This window comes from Armigeres subalbatus, chromosome 3 (genome assembly GCF_024139115.2).
Source record: "Armigeres subalbatus isolate Guangzhou_Male chromosome 3, GZ_Asu_2, whole genome shotgun sequence".
Lineage (NCBI taxonomy): Eukaryota > Metazoa > Arthropoda > Insecta > Diptera > Culicidae > Armigeres > Armigeres subalbatus.
This window is the reverse complement of record NC_085141.1, coordinates 215,160,659-215,180,695: the sequence shown is the minus strand read 5'-3', so window position 1 is coordinate 215,180,695 and position 20,037 is coordinate 215,160,659. Positions and strand designations below refer to the sequence as shown.

The 20,037-nt window shown below is 40.6% G+C and overlaps 1 protein-coding gene across 1 annotated transcript; it reads left to right on the top strand.

Annotated features, from left to right (window-relative positions):
• Positions 1-6,918: 6,918 nt before the first annotated feature.
• LOC134222285 (uncharacterized) lies at positions 6,919-19,175 on the top strand. Its single transcript, XM_062701429.1, has 4 exons — positions 6,919-7,293; positions 7,361-7,516; positions 7,983-8,110; positions 18,936-19,175. The coding sequence occupies exons 1-4, from the start codon at positions 6,954-6,956 to the stop codon at positions 19,173-19,175; spliced, it is 864 nt and encodes a 287-aa protein (XP_062557413.1). The 5' UTR covers positions 6,919-6,953.
• Positions 19,176-20,037: the final 862 nt, after the last annotated feature.

The following is a 20,037-nucleotide window of genomic DNA, read 5'->3' as shown; positions in this document are numbered from 1 at the left end:
ATAGCATACGTAATTACATAGCGTAAACTGAATCAAACCAAACGATTGAGACATAATTATCCCACTAGAAATATAAAAAAAGGTCCTTATCTACGCACCACAAAAGGATAAAATGGCAAACAAAAGAACCATTCAAATATCTTACTGGAAAGCTTTCTCATCTGCTCATTGTGCTTCGTCTCTGCGGTAAGAGTGCCATAAAAACAGCGGATAATTGTCAACAATTTTGCTGCCGCCGCCGTCATCAACGGCAACATCCAGGCAACAGGCAAACAGCACCTCGAGGCCATGCCACCCACGAAAGTGCTCTGCCATGTTGCAGGTCCTGGTTGGCGCAAATGACGCCGAAATAGGAACGTGTGTAAGCGTTGACAACAAAACCAATTATTCAGTTGACAGTTTTCGGTTAAATTGCAAACTTTAGAGTAAATTGGAATTTTATTGCGGGCTCCATTCACCGCACAATTCAACTCAAAGCGTATTCGGAGAGACGGTTCTAAAAGCTGCGCCATCTGGCTTCTGAAAGAACCATTTCCGTTGCCAAACCCCGGATGAACGCGTTATCCCCGGTTGAGCTATCATGTTAAATTCTCGCGCAATCATCTACATAAACAATTGGCAGAACAGTGAACCAGTTAGTATGCGATTGTACTCTCTGAAAGGAACTTGATTCCAGAACACTGGAGCGTCTCTGGTTGTTAATTTGCACTATTCGTTGAAAGCTTTCGTAACGAGCCACATCATTGCAGAACGGATTTCATCCGCGCTTCTAGCTTCTAATACGCTGTACAGAAGAATGCAATTATCTCGTAATTTAAAGTGATGGAGGAGTGTGTGCAAATTGGATAATCAAAACTTTTTTGATTAAACTGCGAGTAGCTGCGGTATGCGTCGGCAAGCTGATGTTTCGCTTGTAACGAGATCTATTTCAGGAATTAATTATCATTCCTAATTTCCTCGGCAACTCTTGAGTGATCGTGACCATATACACATACAACTATGTTGTGTCAGATATGCTTGGCTGTCTCTAAATTTCACCGGGGTTTATGGTAAAAAGTAAAGTTTTCGCTGCTATAGAAGACTTAGTAGGGAGAGAAATGTTCGTTCCAATATGGGAGAATGATACAAAAGGCTCATATCTATATATATAAAAACCAATCTATGTATGTATGTTCGCTAACTACTTCTGAACCACTTGGCCGATTTCAACCAAATTTGGGACAGACATTCTCTATCCTCAGGGGAAATTAGCAAAGGGGTGGGATGGTCATGTAGAAAAGGGGGAGGGGTTTTGTTCAGAAAACAAACAATTCTGTGTAACTTTCAACTCCCAGAACCGATTTCAACCAAATTTTGTACACATATTCACTACGAGGAGGAAATCATATGGGAGGGATTTGGGAAAGGGGAGGGTCTGGAGGAGGGGTTTTGTTTAGAAAACGGGCAATTCAAAGTAAATTATGAACCCCTATATCGATTTCAACCAAATTTGGTACACACATTCTACATTATAAGGAAAAGATAACAAAGGGGGTGGGATGGTCATTGGGAAAAAGGGGAGGAGTTGTCTTTGGAAAACGAGCAACTCAGTGTAACTCCCACCCCCAAGACCGATTTCAACCAAATTTTGTACAAATATTCACTATGAGGAGCCGATCGTACGGGAGGGTAATTTGGACAAGGGGGGAGGGGTCTGGAGGGAGAAGCATTGTTCAGAAAACGGGCCATTTAGTGTAACTTCTGAACCCCTGTACCGATTTCAATCAAATTTAGTACACACATTCTCTATCCCAAGAAGAAGATAACAAAGGGGGTGAAATGGTCGTTGAGAAAAGAGGGAGGGTAAAGGGGAAGGGGTTGCCTTTAGAAAACGAGCAATTCAGTGTAACTCCCAACCCCCAGGACCAATTCCAACTAGAATAAATGAATAAATCATTCAACTCTATGATTAAAGATTATGATTAATGAATTATTAATTTTTGACAATGATGACTGATAATGATTAACGATTAAATTCATTTTTGACAATGATTAACGATTATGAATAATGAAAAAAAAACCGTTGGAGTATGATTAACGATTACCGACCGTGATTAAATGTTGACACACTATGTGTATGATTAATGATTAACGATCGATATGATTGATGATTGATGATTATGAATGATCAAATTGAATGATTTGCATAGTGATCCATAATCGAGTAACCTTTATTCCAAATTTTAAAAGGTATGAAAATAATATGATTATGATTAAAGATTAATAAATAAAAGCAAGGTATGCAATGAGCCAATTTTCCAGCATAACTTCTGTACCCCTTGCCCGATTTCAACCAAATTTGGAACAAACATTCTTTTTCTTAAAAAGGCGAATATGCTAAGGATGATATTTTGAAAACGGGAAGGTTGTGGAGGGACTGGCAGTGTTTAGCTCTCAATCACCTCAGTGTAACTTCTGATCTCCCTTTAGCCGATTTCAGTCAAATTTGGATCACACATTCTTCACATTAAGGAGTCGACGATAGTGGGTTAAGGATGGAAAAGGGGGGGGTGGGGGGGAGTTGTATTTTTTAGTTATTGATCAACTCAACACTTCATCGAAATCATGGTTTGCCCAGTGAAAAGCAATGATTAAAGTGTTTCCTTCTGGATGGTGAATGTGATCTTCTTCTTCTTATTGGCATTACATCCCCACACTGGGACAGAGCCGCCTCGCAGATTAGTTTTCATTAAGCACTTCCACAGTTGTTAACTGCGATATTTCTAAGCCAGGTTACCATTTTTGCATTCGTATATCATGAGGCTAACACGATGATACTTTTATGCCCAGGGAAGTCGAGAAAATTTCCAATCCGAAAATTGCCTAGATCGGCACCGGGAATTGAACCCAGCCACCCTCAGCATGGTCTTGCTTTGTAGCCGCGCGTCTTACTTCACGGCTAAGGAGGGCCCCTAAGGAGGAGAGGGTAAATGTGATCATTTCTTTAAAAATAGACGTTTTTCCGGAATAAGGCATCGGTGTATGTTTTTCCTTCTTTACAAATAGACGTTTGCCCGACGTTTGGGTTTGATCCGTTTTTCAAAATCAGTCAATGTTTTCAAATGTAATCTGCCTTCTTTTAATCAAATGATGAAGTATCAATAAGAAAACACAATTATCCTTTTGACCAATTGGTTTACTCATTTTCCGATTGTGAAAAAACTGCGAATTAAGCTGGCAACTCCGAGCAAGGCCGGGTACATACAGCTAGTATTCATTAAAATTCAATAACAGATTTTTATTATAGAGATGTAGCACAAAGGTTGAGGAAATTTTTTGATTTGCCGAAAAAAAACTGTTGATTATCTCCGCGGTTCGTAGGTTGTAGAACTGATCAACAACACCGAAAACAATCTGGGGTCAATCGACTATCCATCAACTCTGTCCGGTTTCAAATTCTCCAATTTACTAAGTTTTCAATGTTTCCTTTCGTTCTTAGGGGAAAAACCGCAACGAAATCATCCGCTTGTCACTTTAATTTAAAAGAGGGGAAGTCGGCGAAGAGAATTCTCTCTTGCGGTCATTTCAGTAAACCTGTTTCTGGATACTATGGTCAATTATGTATATCCTTCCAATCACGTATATATTATTCGGTACCATATCAATATGGGTATCAAACTTCAAAATTTTTCATGTAGATGCTTCAGGAAGCATATTCAGGACGATCAGTTGCCCTGACCACTCTATAGTAGGTTTCAGGTGCCCCGGGGGAAGTGACCAATTTGAAAAACGTTCAGAACCATATCAATATGGATATCAAACATCACGATTTTTCGAGGTGATACTTCCAAATGCATTTTAGAACCAGCAGCTGTCATGACCACTCTGAAGTAGGTTCCAGGTGTCCCGGGGGAAGTGGCCAATTAGCAAAATTTTCGAAACCATATCAAAATGAGTATCAAAGTTCAAGGACCAACGCGCCCTTGGAGTTTTCGAATGGATGGTGTTACGGACCATCTATGGCGGGATGCAGATGGAAGACAATACGTGGTGGAGGCCAATGAACCACGAGTTGCAACTGTTAGGAGAACTACCCACACGGTACAATTTTGGCGGTTACGGTGGGCCGGGCATGTAGCCATAATGTCGGACGACTACCCGAGTGAGTAGTGCTCGATAATGATCCGACCGGTATAAGAAGAAGAGGCGCGCTGCGGTCACGGTGGATTGACCAAGTGTAAGATAGCCATGTTACACATAAAGTAAAAGCATCGCATTGTAATTTGTTAACTAAAAATTTAAAAATATCTAATTTTGGAAGAATAACTTATCGACCAAATTAGTCATCGAAGGATACGAATGACTCGAGGAGGGTCATTTTTAAAGCCAGCTGCTTCAGGAGAGGTGTCAGAATTGGAAGAACAGCTTTGCCACGTTCTTCACGGGATCGGAAGCATCAAAGAAATTGAGGATGAGCTCCACAATGCCAGAAAGTGTGAACATTGGAGCGCCTGGAGGTTGATCCGTTTGCTCTCTATGCTCTCTTTCTGGTTGTTAAATCGAAAAAAAAGGGCATCTGGGATTTTAGATGTTCCCGAAATCGGTGGAAACTCTCGTTCATTCTGATGTGAAACCACAAAAGTTGAACGTTTTTGAGTACCACTTGCGTTTGATTTCGCCATGTTGGAATGGGGATCTCTTTGAGGCTGTTTTTTAGGCTTTTTCGAGGGACGCTGGCTTTGTTTTACTCGTTTCCTCGTTGAGCCTTTGAAAACAAAGGCCCCATTTCCAACTTCGGAGTCAGAGCTACCTTGATCGTCCAAAGGAAGAGACGAGTAGATGGTGTCAGAAACGACTGGTGAAGCGGCCCTTCTCAGCATTTCGGCGTAGCTACGTCGAGAACGCTGCTGAACAGAACGCTTCTGTTGGATTCGCCGCTGTATGTACGTCGGGCAAGCTTCAAGGGCATGTGGAGGGCCTTCGTTGCAATAGACACATTTCGGTGGCGTCTTGCACGCGCCATCCACATGCTTCTCTCCACACGAAGCACAGCGAGGTTTATTGCAGCAGTACTAAGCGGTGCGGCTCAGTTGCTTGCAATTAACACAATTCATCACCTTCGGTACATACAGCCGCACATGTAGACGAAATTTACCAATCACTATGTAGTCAGGCAGGGCGGACCCGGAAAAGGTGACGCAGGAAGAGTCAGACAGGGAATAAATCCGCTTCTCTCCCTCCTGCGATACCGAATACGTGTGCTTGCAATCCAGTATCGCAACAGGAGGCAAAGAAGCGTTCTTGAAACGACTGAAACCTTGTTTCAAATCGTCGCATGTCATACTTCCCTCCGTCACCACCCCCGCGATCTTACACACTGCTGACGGTAAATAAACCTTATATTCGAGAGTGAAAAACTCACAGGTGTCAATCTCGTTGGCCTGTTTGCGATCACTGACCGTGATGCGAAGCTTACTGGACCCAACCAGGTCAATGGTCGCGACAGACGAGAATCGCTTTTCCAGATTTTTGCTGATCTGACTTATATTCAACCGCTTGCCTTTGGGTCGGAAGAAAACAACATACGGCCCACTAGAGTCGGGAGGGTAGGCCTTGAGGTGGGGGTCGTGGGGGAAACATTGGTTTCTAGTCTCCATTTTATTTTGGTACAGAGCATCAGAAGCCAACAAGGCATTATTTGATAAGAGGTACGATGTACTCCCGCCATCATCGCCTTCGCGCATTGTAGACTTTAAATGTCTCGCAGCAGCGAAGCACACACAATTAATCAATTATCAAAGGGAAAAAAATAACACAAAACTAATTAACAAACACACAGGAAAAACGGGTGATAAAAAAACAGACGTGATTCAAATTATCAAAAAGATGGGAGGAAAAGGGTTACAACGAAAGAGAGAGAGCTCAAAAATATACTTAACTTAGCCTTCACACTACTATGTCACCGTAGACTGGCCCAAAATGCATGAAATCCTGAATTTCAAACCTTGCACCCTTAAATAACAGTTTGGGGGTCCCAGAAGCTCCCCTGAAAATTTCAGCTCATTCGGTTCAGTGGTTGGCGTGCGCAAATGGCTCAAAGTTTGTATGGGAAAAGTGATCCAAATGTATGGGGAAACGCAACCGTTTCAGTTTTTTGCTTCTAGGTGGCGCTGTAGTTGACGGATTTCTGTTGTGGACAAAATGTAGAACTTTTTTTATAAAAGGAAGCGACTGGTGAAGACCGGATGTAAATCCCTTTGAAATTGGCCAAGTTATAAGCATCCAAAGTCGAGGGTTTCGAGCGTGTCCGGGGTGTTTAAAATGAGAGCAACGTTCCACCGACCACCACCACCACCGACTTCTTCCATTTATTTTGTTAGCCTCAAATAAAAATATACAGCCATCCAGTTCCAACATTATTGATATGATCCCTCAAAATTACCTTATATTTGGTAGGATCGTTCCTTATAGAACAATATTGGACCCATTTTATTATTTCCCCTTTATGGTGACCAATTTCAATATAGGGTATTCAGAAAAATCGATCATTTCAGGAATTTTAATTTTTCATAAAATTGTAACTCCCAAATCATTAGGCCTATTTGTTGTATTAACAAATCAAATAAAAGCTCTTTATTTCTACAGGTATACCTCGATATAACGTAACTAATTTTTCACTCTTCAAATCGTTGTATCTCCAAAACCACTGGTCCTGCAAGAAAAATGTGCTTATTGCTTTTGTGAAGTGATATTTGATCGTGCAAGTGGAATACATAAAATGGATTCAAAATCTAAGGAAGAATTAAGTAACTTGTTCCAATTGAAAGTTTTAAAAATGTAAAGTTGCCTTCAAACGGCGATGTGCTTGGTCGGATGCGTTTTATAATGAAAAATCAACACTTAAGTATAAAACCAGCTGCTAAACTGTAGTAACTGAACTTCAAATTTTTTGGGAGAAATATAGAATTCCTCTAATGCAACACTACAATGCTGTTGTTAAGCTCCTAAAATTATTTAACAAAATGCGAGCAATTATCAAAAAATCTTCTCACGCGGGAGATAAACAGAAAGAGCAAGAGTCTAGTTTCATTAATAATTTGGATCGATTGTTTGACATTGCTCGACGAAATGCATTAAATTTGATTAAAAACGATAAGGATAAACAGTTCCTTATTCTGCAAAGGGAAGTTGGAAGGCCTGGATCTGCCTTTGCGAGAGTTAAAAAAGGCAAAATCGAAGAAGAACCAACAACGGAACCAGAGCCTTCCTTGGAATCTCAATCAGCTACCAGCGTTTTTACTATTGATGGAGGAGGTAAGAATATAATCAAATAAGATGGTAACTTCTACTATATGTCAATATTTTTATGTCTTGCTTCCAGATGAGAAACCCTCCACTAGTAGAGCGTTTTCCGAGCGAAGTAAATCAAAAATAATGACTCCTATACTAGCTGCCACCCTAGACCGTATTGGACTAAGCGACCGAAATGCAATGTATGTTATTTCTGCGGTTTTAACAAGTGCTGGACTAAACTTAGGTAAGTTCTCCTTAACAGTACTTTTATTGTATTGTTCTTTCTCCTTGAGTTTAATTTTATTATATTGATAGTATCTTGCAACTAACACAAAATCTTTATCAACTTTATCTATTTTTCAGACGATTTTACCGTTAGCAGATAAACAATCTCAAGAGCCCGTGCAGAATATCGCGAAGAGATTGCTCAAAATATCCAAAGCAATTCTGATCTAAATGGACCACTTGTTGTACATTGGGATGAAAAGCTGCTTCAAGATCTCACAGGTAATATATTTGAGTATTTTTTATAGCATTGAAATGTGTTATTCTGTGTTATGATTTTTGGATATCTTCTTGACTAAGCATGATTTGAAGTAATCGATAGTTTTTTTTTGTTATTTGAAATTTCTTTCCTACAATTTTAGATTACATTTGGTAATATTTGTTTTTTTTTTTAAAGAATCTATCTGATTTTTTTTTCTTCTCAGGTACTGACAAAGTAGAAAGATTGCCAGTTTTGGTATCTTCTGGAGCAAATGTTCAGCTGCTTGGAGTCCCAAAATTGTCTTCTGGAACTAATGAAAGACAGGCAAACGAAGATTGCAAATCGATGAATGCATGGGAACTAAGCGATCGCATCTGTGCAATGGGATTTGATACAACAGCAGCAAATACAGGAATCAAAAAAGGCGCTTGTACCCTAATCGAGAAGCGGATTGGCAGAGATCTTTTATGGCTGGCGTGTAGGCATCATATTGCCGAAGTTTTGATGACAGCAGCTTGGGAAAAACTATTTCCTTCAAAAGGCCCTTCTTCAAGTATTTTTATAAAATTTAAATCGGCATGGCCGACTATGGATCAATCCTTTGAAGAAAATATGGTAGACGAAAACATTATTGAGATCCTTGGTGATGAAACACAACATTTGATTGAATTTTTGAAAAACCAACTTAATATTCAACAGCAACGACAAGACTATAAAGAGTTGCTAAATTTATCTTTAGCATTTCTTGGTGTGAAAAGAATTAAATTTTCGCCACCAGGAGCACATAGCAATGCCAGATGGATGGCGAAAGCAATATATTGTCTTGAAATATGGCTGTTTAGAGGCCAATTTGACATGACCGATGATGAAAGGCGAAAAATTCCAGTAATGTGTGCTTTTATTTTACGAGTTTACATTTGGTCTCGGTTTAAAGCTCCTTTATCCTCATCAACAGCACGAAATGATCTAAACCTGGCGAAAAAATTGATAACTTTACGAGATGCTTTCCCTGATCAATCAAGAAATGTGTATATGGCTGTGGCTTCAAGATTTGCAAATCATCTATAATACTTGAGTGAAGAACTAGTCGCTCTGGCTTTTTTCGACCCAGAAATATCTACTGATGAGAGAAAAGAAATGGCACACAATTTAAAATCTTGTAAAGTTGATGAAGTAAGAAAAATAAAATTGAAAGTATCTACGATCGATAAGTTGACTTCTTGTACGCTTTCGGATTTTGTTTCTCAAAATACGATGATTTTTTTTGAAATTTCTGGAATATCTGCAAATTTTCTCAGAGAAGATTCTAGTATATGGGATGAATTGGAAGAATTTGTTGAAAGTAGAAATAAAATTAATTCATTTTTGGTAGTGAATGACTGTGCTGAAAGAGGAGTTAAACTAGTTCAAGATTTTTGTGGAAACCTGACAAAAAATGAAGAACAGCTTCAATATCTTCTCAAAGTTGTTCAACAGCATAGGCAAAATTTTCCAGGTTGCACTCGCTCTGTTATAAAGGAAGGCCTAGCAGTTGATATAATTAATTAATATAGGTATAAGTGTTGTTTGTTGATAACTTTGTAGTTTTATACAGTTAATAAATTATGCTATAAACATTAAAACTGTTGTTTGAAAAATATATAACTTATATCTAGACCAACATTTGAAAAGGGCGTAACAGCCAAAATTTATTCCTTCTGATTCTTTGTCCACATATATAGCTATATATGTAGACGAAGAATCAGAAAGAATAAATTTTGGCTGTTACGCCCTTTTCAAATGTTGGTCTAGATATAATATCCCAGGTCTCTCTGTCTTTCTGTCCTTCTGTCCCTCTGTCTGTAACGATTATATCCCATCGTTCTGAAATTGATGCAACGGGCATCACGATGTCCGAAAACAACTCGTTACAAATATTTCATGAATTTTGTCTCCCCTTAAAAACTTCAGCTCGTTGGCTTCAGTGGTAAGTCACCCCCTCCCTCTCTAGCTACACTACTGCACAGAGTACGGAAAGTATTTACCAATCGGATAAAAATTCGCGAGATTGCGTGATAATCATGCATTTAATTTCGCACGGCACCGAATACGCCTGCATCGCCGCCGCAATGGTCGGTGGTACGTTGCTCTCATTTTAAACATCCCTTGGGGACTCGCTCGACACCCTCGACTTTGGATGCTTATAACTTGGCCAATTTCAAAGGGATTTACATCCGGTCTTCACCAGTCGCTTCCTTATATAAAAAAGGTTCTACATTTTGTCCACAACAGGAATCCGTCGATTATGGAACGTACACACGGTCAAGCAGTTTGACCAACATTGACTCCACCTCTCGTTTGTTCCAACATCCATCAAGTTTTACCAACAGTGGCACGAACAATCAATTTATTCGACCAACAATATCACACACGAACGACCGGAGCGCTAACTTGAGCATCAACCATCAAAAAATATATGGGGTTTTGTGCAACTTCACTACAAATGCTCAAACATGTTCGGCGAACCTTGACTCCACCCCCGACAACTCAAACCAAAATCAAACCGTTTTAATTTTTTCCAACCGAGCCGCCAACTGTCAAATGGTTGTTCGAACAACTTCACACACGTTCCAACAAAGCAGCAACCGAAGCGTTTTCTTGGGGGTGGAGTCAATGTTCGTCGAACTGCTTGACTGGTGTGTACGTAGCATTAGGATCATTTTTCCCATACAAACTTTGAGCCATCTGCGCACGCCAACCACTGGACCGAATGAGCTGAAATTTTCTGGGGAGCTTCTGGGACCCCCAAACTGTCATTTAAGGGTGCAAGGTTTGAAATTCCAGACTTTTCACTTTTTCCATATAAGCTTGGGCTACTCTAATGTCACCGGCTATCACTTGTAGCAGCACGCACTGAACGGACGGCCACTCTCCCGTGCCGCGATCGAGGCTACTGACTGCTGAGGGTGTTGGGATGGCAGCACCTGTGTTGGTGGCGGCGCACGATCAGTTATGGTGGTGGTGGAACTGTCGGCGTTTGGCGATGATGTCTTCACCTGCGTAACGATGGACGCTGTAAATTTTGCAAAAAAAGTCTGTTTTTGCAAAAAACGACGAAAACTTTAAAAGTGTTTGCTATGAATAAGAACACTTTCACTATAGCACTTCGATGATAACTGTTTCGAAAAAAAAAACCTGACTTTGACCGTATGCGGACTTTGCAGCTGTCTCGCACGGGTGCTCGACGTGGAATGATGATTGATTAAAGATTATGATTAATGATTTATTCATTTTTGACAATGATGACTGATAATGATTAACGATTAAATTCATTTTTGACAATGATTAACGATTACGAATAATGAAAAAACCGTTGGAGTATGATTAATGTTTCTTCTTTTTCTTCTATGGCACTACTGCCGTAATCTGAAAAAGTGACGTATACGCCATTTTTGGAAAATGGTGTTAACGAGTACTACTCATCGAGCTCTTTAACAGAAAAATGGAAAACATGCATGTTGTAAAATGGCTGTTACGTCACTTTTCCAGATTACGGCAGACTACATTCCAACTGGAACTTGACCTACTTTTCAACTTAGTATTCTATTAGCATTTCCACAGTTATTAAATGAAAGCTTTCTATGCCCGACATTGCATGAGTATATATCTTGTGTGGCAAGTACAATGGATACACTATGCCCAGGGAGTCGAGAATGTTTCCCACTCGAAAACATCCTAGACCGGACCGAGAATCGAACTCGCCATCACCGGATTGGCAATCCTATGCCTTTGCTCGCAAGGCTACTGGAGACCCGTTTACCGATCGTGAATTAATGTTGACACACTGTGTGTATAATTAATGATTAACGATCGACATGATTAATGATTATGAATGATCAAATTGAATGATTTGATCAAGTAACCTTTATTCCAAATTGGGTTAATAAAATGTATAAAAATCATATGATTATGATTGAAGATTAATGAATAACAGCGAGGTATGCAATGATTAAAATTGATGATTAATGAATAAACTCAAAACAGTTATGAATATGATTAGTGATTAATGATTAAATGTAAAATTCTATGATTATGATTAATGAATAATGAATAAATAAACTATTATCATGATTAAATCTATGATTAATCACTAATGCTCTGATACATGTAACTCAATGTTCGTATGTTTGTGTATGTTCCAGCATAACTTCTGAACCCATTGGCTGATTTCAACCAAATTTTCAATACACATTATTTTTCTTAAGAAGGCGGATATAGGGGTTAGCGATTATATTTAGAAAACGGGAAAGTTGTGGAGGGACTGGCATTGCTCAGCTCTCAATCACCTCAGTGTTACTTCTGCTCTCCCTTAGCCGATTTCAGCCAAATCTGGAACACACATTCTTCATAGTAGTGGGTTAAGGATGGAAAAGGGGAGGGTATGAGGGAGTGGTATTGTTTAGTTATCGATCAACTCAACCCTTCATCGGAATCATGTTTCCTTCTGGTGAAAGTGAATGTGATCCCTTGAAACTACTGTTTCCTGAATCATCAACAATCAGTACCTAGTCCGACCAGGACACAAGAGACTCTCCGGCAATCCCAGGGTCGGCTAACTACTGGTCAATCAAGGGTTTTTCGCGGTAAACAAAAACTAACAACACGGGAACTTTCACATTACTTGCACATATTTTATTTTTCCTAATTGTGGCGTGTGCGTGTTGTTCTGTGTAATAAATTTGTGTTAATTTGTTAAGTGTGACCTATTTTAAACGTTGGTACCGGTACATACCGCTGCTGCTTCGGTTGTTGGGGCCGGAATAGCCGGTACAGCGACTCCTGTCCAGAAATCTCGCCGGAATAGCGAGGCTAGCAGCTATGCGGACGATCGTCGTCCGACGGGACAAGCGGGCGTTGCTGGACGATGGTGGGCAGGCGTCTTCCCTCGTAGGCGCGATCGGCCACCTTGGACGGCCGAGAGGGGTATTCCTCCTTGACAATTAGGAATCGTCCGGTGAAGGACGTTAAAATCCTTGACGGATTAGGCGCGGAAGCCAAATGACTTCGCGGGCCGAACCGTGTGCTGGACGAATTGGCAGTTCGAAAAAGACGTAGAAAAAGAGAACAAAAGAGGTCCTAAAGGACCGATTGGTATTAAAACCGGGTTTTCCCAGTGCACAGCGTCGAATTACCTGAACAGGTTTCCCCAATTATAAAATCTAGCTCCTGCTAGGAAAGGGGGGGGGGGTCTCACACACTGTTTTAACTGCACTTTTTAAAAAACACTTCTTCAGCACACGGACGCCTGATATTAAAGAGGCCGAATTTGGGCAATGGCTCCTCTTTTAAAAGAAATTCCCTCCATATTTCCCCGGTATTTTCATTTCTGTTTCATCCAACATGACATTTGCACATCATGATGCCATGTTGGATTTTGGTAGCTTCCTCATGTAATTACAGCGGTACAATCCCTAACGTTTCTGTGGTAGCATCTACTGTTATTGCACAAGAAACGTGAAGGTTCCGAAACAACAACATAACAACAAAACAAAAATCAACAATTTGTAACCAAACGGTTACACCCTTCTTTAAAAAAAATAGACGTTTGCCCGGAATTAGACATCGGTGGATGTTTTTCCTTATTTAGAAATAGACGTTTTCCCGGAAAAAGGCGATTTTGGGTTTGATCCCTTTTTCAAAATCAGTCTATGTTTTTAAATGAAATCTGCCTTCTTGATGAAGTATCAATAAGAAAACACAATTATCCTATTGACCAATTGGTTTATTTATTTTCCAATTGTGAAAAAACTACAAATCAAACTGGCAACTCCGAGCAAGGCCGGGTACATACAGCTATCTACATAATAAAAATGAAAATGGTTTGTGTTCGTATCGACATACCGTCGTCGGGGGTGACAATGGATCAAATGGGGATGAGAATGGGTCACTGTTTCAAGTACTTAGAATGCTTGTAGAATAGATTGAATGTATCTGAGGGCAAGAAGACTAAAATATAAGAGACCTTTTTGAACGATTTTGCTATCCGACCTCCAGGCTGCCGGTGAAAGCGATGACCCATTCTCACCCCCCAGACCCATTGTCACCCCCGATGGCGGTAACTCTAAAACGGCTGGATGGACTTTCTCCATTCCTTCAGCAGTTACTTTTGTTATAGTTTTCGACGGGTTTATATGATATTTCCTCATATGAAAATCACGGGTAAGACAACGGCTGCAGGACAACGTCTGCTGGGTCGGTTATACCCCTTGATGTATGCAACAAACTTGCTGAACACACTATGCCATTTAAAACACGATTTCATACCGAAAAAGCTGACGATCACGGTTTTCAGGATTTTAACCACTGTGCACCGTAAGAACATAGCGACCAGCTTTGAATACAACCTCTCCGGACGTAGTCTCACCCGAGTGCAGCACCTAAAGGATCTTGGCGTTACCCTGGACAGTGGACTTACCTTTCGAGTTCACTACAATGATATAATCGGCAGGGCTAATCGACAACTGTACTGCATGTTCAAAATTGCTGACGAGTTTCGTGATCCATTTTGTCTCAGAGCCCTCTTTTGTTCGCTGGTACGATCAATTCTGGAGTCAAATGCTGTCATATGGAGCCCATTCCACGCCAGTTGGATCGCCTGAATAGAAACTATTCAAAAAAAAGCTCGTTAGATATGCACTTCCGTTCTTCGGGTGGCGCGACCCGATGAACCTACCACCGTACGCGGAACGTTGTCGTTTTCTGCAAATAGAACCTCTTGAGGTTAGGCGGTCAATTGCTCAAGCCGCTATTGCTGGGAAGTTACTAACGGGAGATATCGACTGCCCGGCTCTGCTAGCTCAGCTCAATTTGTACGCTCCTGAGAGGCCTCGCGTTTTTTTGTACCTGAACCCACGAAGCACAGACTATGCTCTGCACGAGCAAACTCTTTCAATTAGCTGCCAACTAAACACGTTTTTTGACCTATTTGATTTTAATGTTTCTTCGGACGTGTTTCGTCAACGGATGCTCAATTTTTTTTTCGCACCGCTGATCGTTTCCAGTTTGGTTAAGTTTTATTCATTGAGACATCATTTGTAAGTTGAATTATTCATTCATTTATTTAGTTAACATCTAAACAGATAACACTGAATCAACAATTTGACGCCACAATACACGGTTCGAGGCTGCATCTCTCCATCCTCGGATACGGCCCACGCTCGCCAAGTCGTTCTGCACCTGGTCTGCCCATCTCGCTCGCTGCGCTCCACGCCGTCTCGTACCTGCCGGATCGGAAGCGAACACCATCTTTGCAGGGTTGCTGTCCGGCATTCTTGCAACATGTCCTGCCCATCGTGCCCTTCCGGCTTTAGCTACCTTCTGGATACTGGGTTCGCCGTAGAGTTGGGCGAGCTCATGATTCATTCTTCGCCGCCACACACCGTCTTCTTGCACACCGCCAAAGATGGTCCTAAGCACCCGTCTCTCGAATACTCCGAATGCTTGCAAGTCCTCCTCGAACATTGTCCATGTTTCATGTCCGTAGAGGACAACCGGTCTTATAAGCGTCTTGTACATGACACATTTGGTGCGGTAGCGAATCTTTTTCGACCGCAGTTTCTTCTGGAGCCCGTAGTAGGCCCGACTTCCACTGATGATGCGCCTTCGTATTTCACGGCTAACGTTGTTGTCAGCCGTTAGCAAGGATCCGAGGTAGACGAATTCCTCGACCACCTCGAAGGTATCCCCGTCTATCGTAACACTGCTTCCCAGGCGGGCCCTTTCGCGCTCGGTTCCGCCCACAAGCATGTACTTTGTCTTTGACGCATTCACCACCAGTCCAACTTTTGTTGCTTCACGTTTCAGGCGGGTGTACAGTTCTGCCACCTTTGCAAATGTTCGGCCGACAATGTCCATGTCATCCGCGAAGCAAATAAATTGACTGGATCTATTGAAAATCGTACCCCGGCTGTTACACCCGGCTCTCCGCATGACACCTTCTAGCGCAATGTTGAACAACAGGCACGAAAGTCCATCACCTTGTCTTAGTCCCCGGCGCGATTCGAACGAACTGGAGTGTTCGCCCGAAATCTTCACACAGTTTTGCACACCACAGTTGTCACACAGTTGTCTGGTAAGCTTCGCAGGGAAGTTGAATTATAAATGTTATAAATAACTAAATAATAGCCTTTACGTATATTTAGTATGCGAGAAAGGCACAACGATTCCAGCGAAAATGCAATTTTCAAAAAATACCTTACACCAATTATTCTAAATTGAAACATGAAATTCCTAACAAAATTCAAAACATAAACAAGCAAAGTTTGGATTGTTACTTCTAGAGAAACAAATATTAAGACACTTAAGTATGTACCACGATACAGATCCAGACTGAAGCAGTTAACACAATTGCTCAAACTTTTAAATGTAATTAGTTGCTGTTGAGTTTATGTAAATTAACAAAAAAAAATAAAAAAGTGCTTTGCACACGGAAGTATCCATCTTCCTCATCAAGGATTATAAAAACAAGTACAACATTTAACGATAACAACATTTCATCGAGCAAACCAAAAGCCCAAGACCAAACAAAAGCAGAAGAGAGGCATCTAGGCGAAGAATAACGAACCATGCTTTATAGAGTGTGTTAGCGCGCTGCAACCTTGGCTCAAGATGAAAATTTAATTTTCACCCTCACGCCGCACCGCCTTGTTGCCTGTTGGTACTTCTGTTCTGGCTGGTATGGATACACACCCAGACAAGACATCCAGCGCACCAAGTAATACAAAGCTCAAAGTGTTGGCACTTTCATAACCGGTGGTTTTTCCGGTGCGAAAAAGGAACTCTGATGTCTACGGTCTGGCTGAAGTGGAAAACGCAAAAATCACTTGGCACAAAACCGAGTATCCAGTATCATCCAAGGATACAAAAGAGGATAAACTAATGGGTTAGACTGGCGTGGAAAATAAAACCAGACGGAAAGGACGTCCGTTTGGAAATCGTAATCCAATCAAAGAAATCAGCTTCATACTTTTAAGAAAATTACATTCCATTTTCATGATTAACAAATAATTTTTATTAAATATTCCTGATTTTGTTCTGGAGGAAATAACTGAAAAGAAAACTGGTAAGCGAGGAAAAAATCGTAAGAATTTCACAGGTAAGTTGCATTGTACCTACCCAACCAGTCATTCCAAGTTCTTTTTGTACATAAATGTCACAAGCGTATGCAGGTATCATAGACGCCCAAAGGTCAAGAATGCATTTTAAATAGTTTTGGAGATATAATTCTTGCACGGAATACTTCGTAATCATTACTCTAAACAATTTATGATTAATTACCTAATAACGGCTGCACTCTGAGAGTACACCCCCGCACATCACCAATACATCATTGCAGCTGGACCTATTTTGTTTCAGCAAACGACTTTTCGCTTTCGTATTATTTGTGAAACAAGAGCCGTAGAGTTGCCAACCTAATGCGGTAGACAGTTTTGTGTTCTTTTCCTCTTGGTGCAATCGGCGGCAGTGGCGAAAGAAAAGAATCTCTTCCTTATTTCTCGTTCATATTTTTTTCCCTACACTTGAGCCACTCTATCTTTTATAATAAATTCTCGTCTGGGAAATTGGTTGTGGCGGCGGGACAATCTCAAATGGGATTGGTGATGGATATTTCCTGGAGTTTAGTTCCGCGGAAACTCCGAAGGAGTGAGAATGAAAAATGACGAAGCAATTTAAAAACTTGTGCTGGTAAGCAAGTCGATATCAATTTGCGGGTTATTTGTCAATTTTCAGTTTCAATTTTGAATGAATGTTTGTCATTATTGTGCAATACATTTGCTGTGCGATAAATTCAGACGCACCGTGGATGGAGGTTGTGGCTTATATTTTAATTAAATTAATTTAATTATAAATCTGAACAGTTGTCGGAAATAACTGATGCGTTTTATGCTGGAAATGTTGACATTCTCATCTGTTTGATACACAGTTTCAGCTACTCATGGTCTTATAGTGAATTCAATAGAATGTAATGCTTCTATGTATTGCAGAAAAATGAACCCTCAAACATTAACTATTGATGTACAACGGTTTTGAGTAGAACATACTGTTAAGAGAAAACTCCAAACTTCCAACGCAAGCTCGATTTTTTTTAGTTTGTAGTTTGTAATATTATTGTAAGCCATGCGCAGACTTGTCAGTTACAATAACTATTAAACAAGTGCAGGAAGAAGAAGAAGAAGATTATAACAGATAAGAAATCCCATGCAAAACCAGGTTTAAAGAGCGAGTAATAATTTCAACTGATTAACAGCATGAACTAGTTCCCATTAGAAACGTTTTCGCAAAAATGTGCACCGGTGTTAATCATAACTTGCAACAAATTGCATTACAAATAATTGAGCAGATCTATACATTTAACTTCCAATGCTTACGCTTTACAATCATGTTGTTAACTTATTTGGAAAGGTATTTGATTGAATATTCCACTGCTGAGATAAACTATGGAACATGCTTTCCTATTTCCATACACCATGCATGTAGGTACTTTGTGCATATGCAAATGCTACAACTCGACGTGGCAGCAGCTTTTCAAGCACTATAGCATTGCACATTTTTCACGCTCTTGCAGTTGGACAAGAGCTTAATGCCTCGGTCGAACGCTTTGTAGTACAGCTAGCATAAGTGTCGGGTTCTTTTTTCGTCGGAAGGAGGCATAAGAAACAAAAACTCACCAAACCTTGTTGTTAGAAGGGCAATTTTATGCTTCCATCGCTCGATTTTTCTACTCGGCGAAGCAGGCAAACGACTAAAATATATACGTTTCAAATAAAGGTAGATTTTTTAGTGATAAGTAAAGGCCGAATAAAAACATTCTGAAATACGCTGGTAATCATGAGGCTACACATCAGACCAAGATGTAAGTATTCAAGATCCAGTTGCTGGGTAAGCCAGTTCAAACCTTGTTCGCTCTGCATTTGCTGTTGTCGATTTCGATGATTTGATCATGATTTTTTAATTTATTGAATAGCTTTTCTGTAGCTGCCACAGAAAAGCTGCTCACAGCACCATGGAAACTATCAAATAAAGCGCCGCAAAAGCCCGCCATCGACCAAAGCAACCACGCTTGAAAGTGTGATGAAAGGCGTTCTTCGAAGCGGGCAAAAAGACCAAGCCAGTACCCGTCCTTTTTGAACCGGTTCAGACGTCTGCTACAGAGTGTTCCACATCGCATTATAAGCTACGTAAAAATAGTGCGGGTTTCCATCGAATCGGAGTGGACAAGAACGAACGAATATTATTCCAGCAACAGGGTGGAAATAATGTGACCACAGACGAACTGAAGCAGATTGCAGTCAAGCTCAAAATAGCACAAATGAAGACTGCGAATTGTAATTTCAATTTTAAGCCGATTGCAATAGTCGGTGTAAATGTGGACAAATAATGAGTGGAAAATAATCCGAGATCTTCATTTGCACTTGTTTTTGCATTTCTCGTACAACAAAGTTGTACCGAAAGGCTATAGGATTACTCCAAAAATGAACTTTTGATAGAAGACCCGGAGACCCATAGTGGATTAAGCTGTTTTTTATTGCAATTTGAGTAGTTTTCGTAATTCTCTTTTCTTTCTTTAGTGGCACTACGATTCAACCAAAGTTATATCTGCCATTTTCGTGTTTTTATTAGCGGAACATACAATTATCACTTGAGGTTTTCCAGAGAAAAGCAAAATCATAAAAAATAGCCTCAGCATGGTATAGGATACAATTATCAATATATTTTTTTACACAGGCCCAATAAGCCGACTGTAAAACCAATCATTAGGAACAACATAAGAGATAATACGACTCGATATAATCGGCAAAGACAGACCTAGGAAACGAGTAAAGGATTTCGATTGGAAGCTTGGAACATGGAACTTTAAGTTGCTAGGGTTCGCAAGTGGCGATAGGATAATCTACAATGAATAACAACCTCGAAACTTCGACGTCGTGGCGCTGTAAAAAATTTACTGAACAGGACTGAAAGCGTGGAAAAGCGGGCATCGAGCGGCCTTCTACCAAAGCTGTGGCACCACCTTCATAGTGCTGGGAAAGATGCGCCAACGCGTGATTGGGTGGTAGCCAATCAGCGCAACCGCAAGGATGTGCAAGCTGTGAATAAAAGGCCGCTTTTTTAACTACAGCTTCAAAAACGTGCACTGCCCACACGGAGGGCGATTCGACGAAGAGAAAGAAGTGTTCTATGCACAACTGGAGCAAACAAACGATGGAATTTATTGTGGGACATCAAAATCGTCACTGGTA

Excerpts from the sequence above, each read along its gene's own strand:
- LOC134222285 (XM_062701429.1), top strand. The coding sequence starts at position 6,954 with ATGCAACACTACAATGCTGTTGTTAAGCTCCTAAAATTATTTAACAAA. Across the intron at positions 7,294-7,360 it reads TTTTACTATTGATGGAGGAG|ATGAGAAACCCTCCACTAGT; the intron begins GTAAGAATATAA and ends TCTTGCTTCCAG. Across the intron at positions 7,517-7,982 it reads AAGTGCTGGACTAAACTTAG|GTACTGACAAAGTAGAAAGA; the intron begins GTAAGTTCTCCT and ends TTTTCTTCTCAG.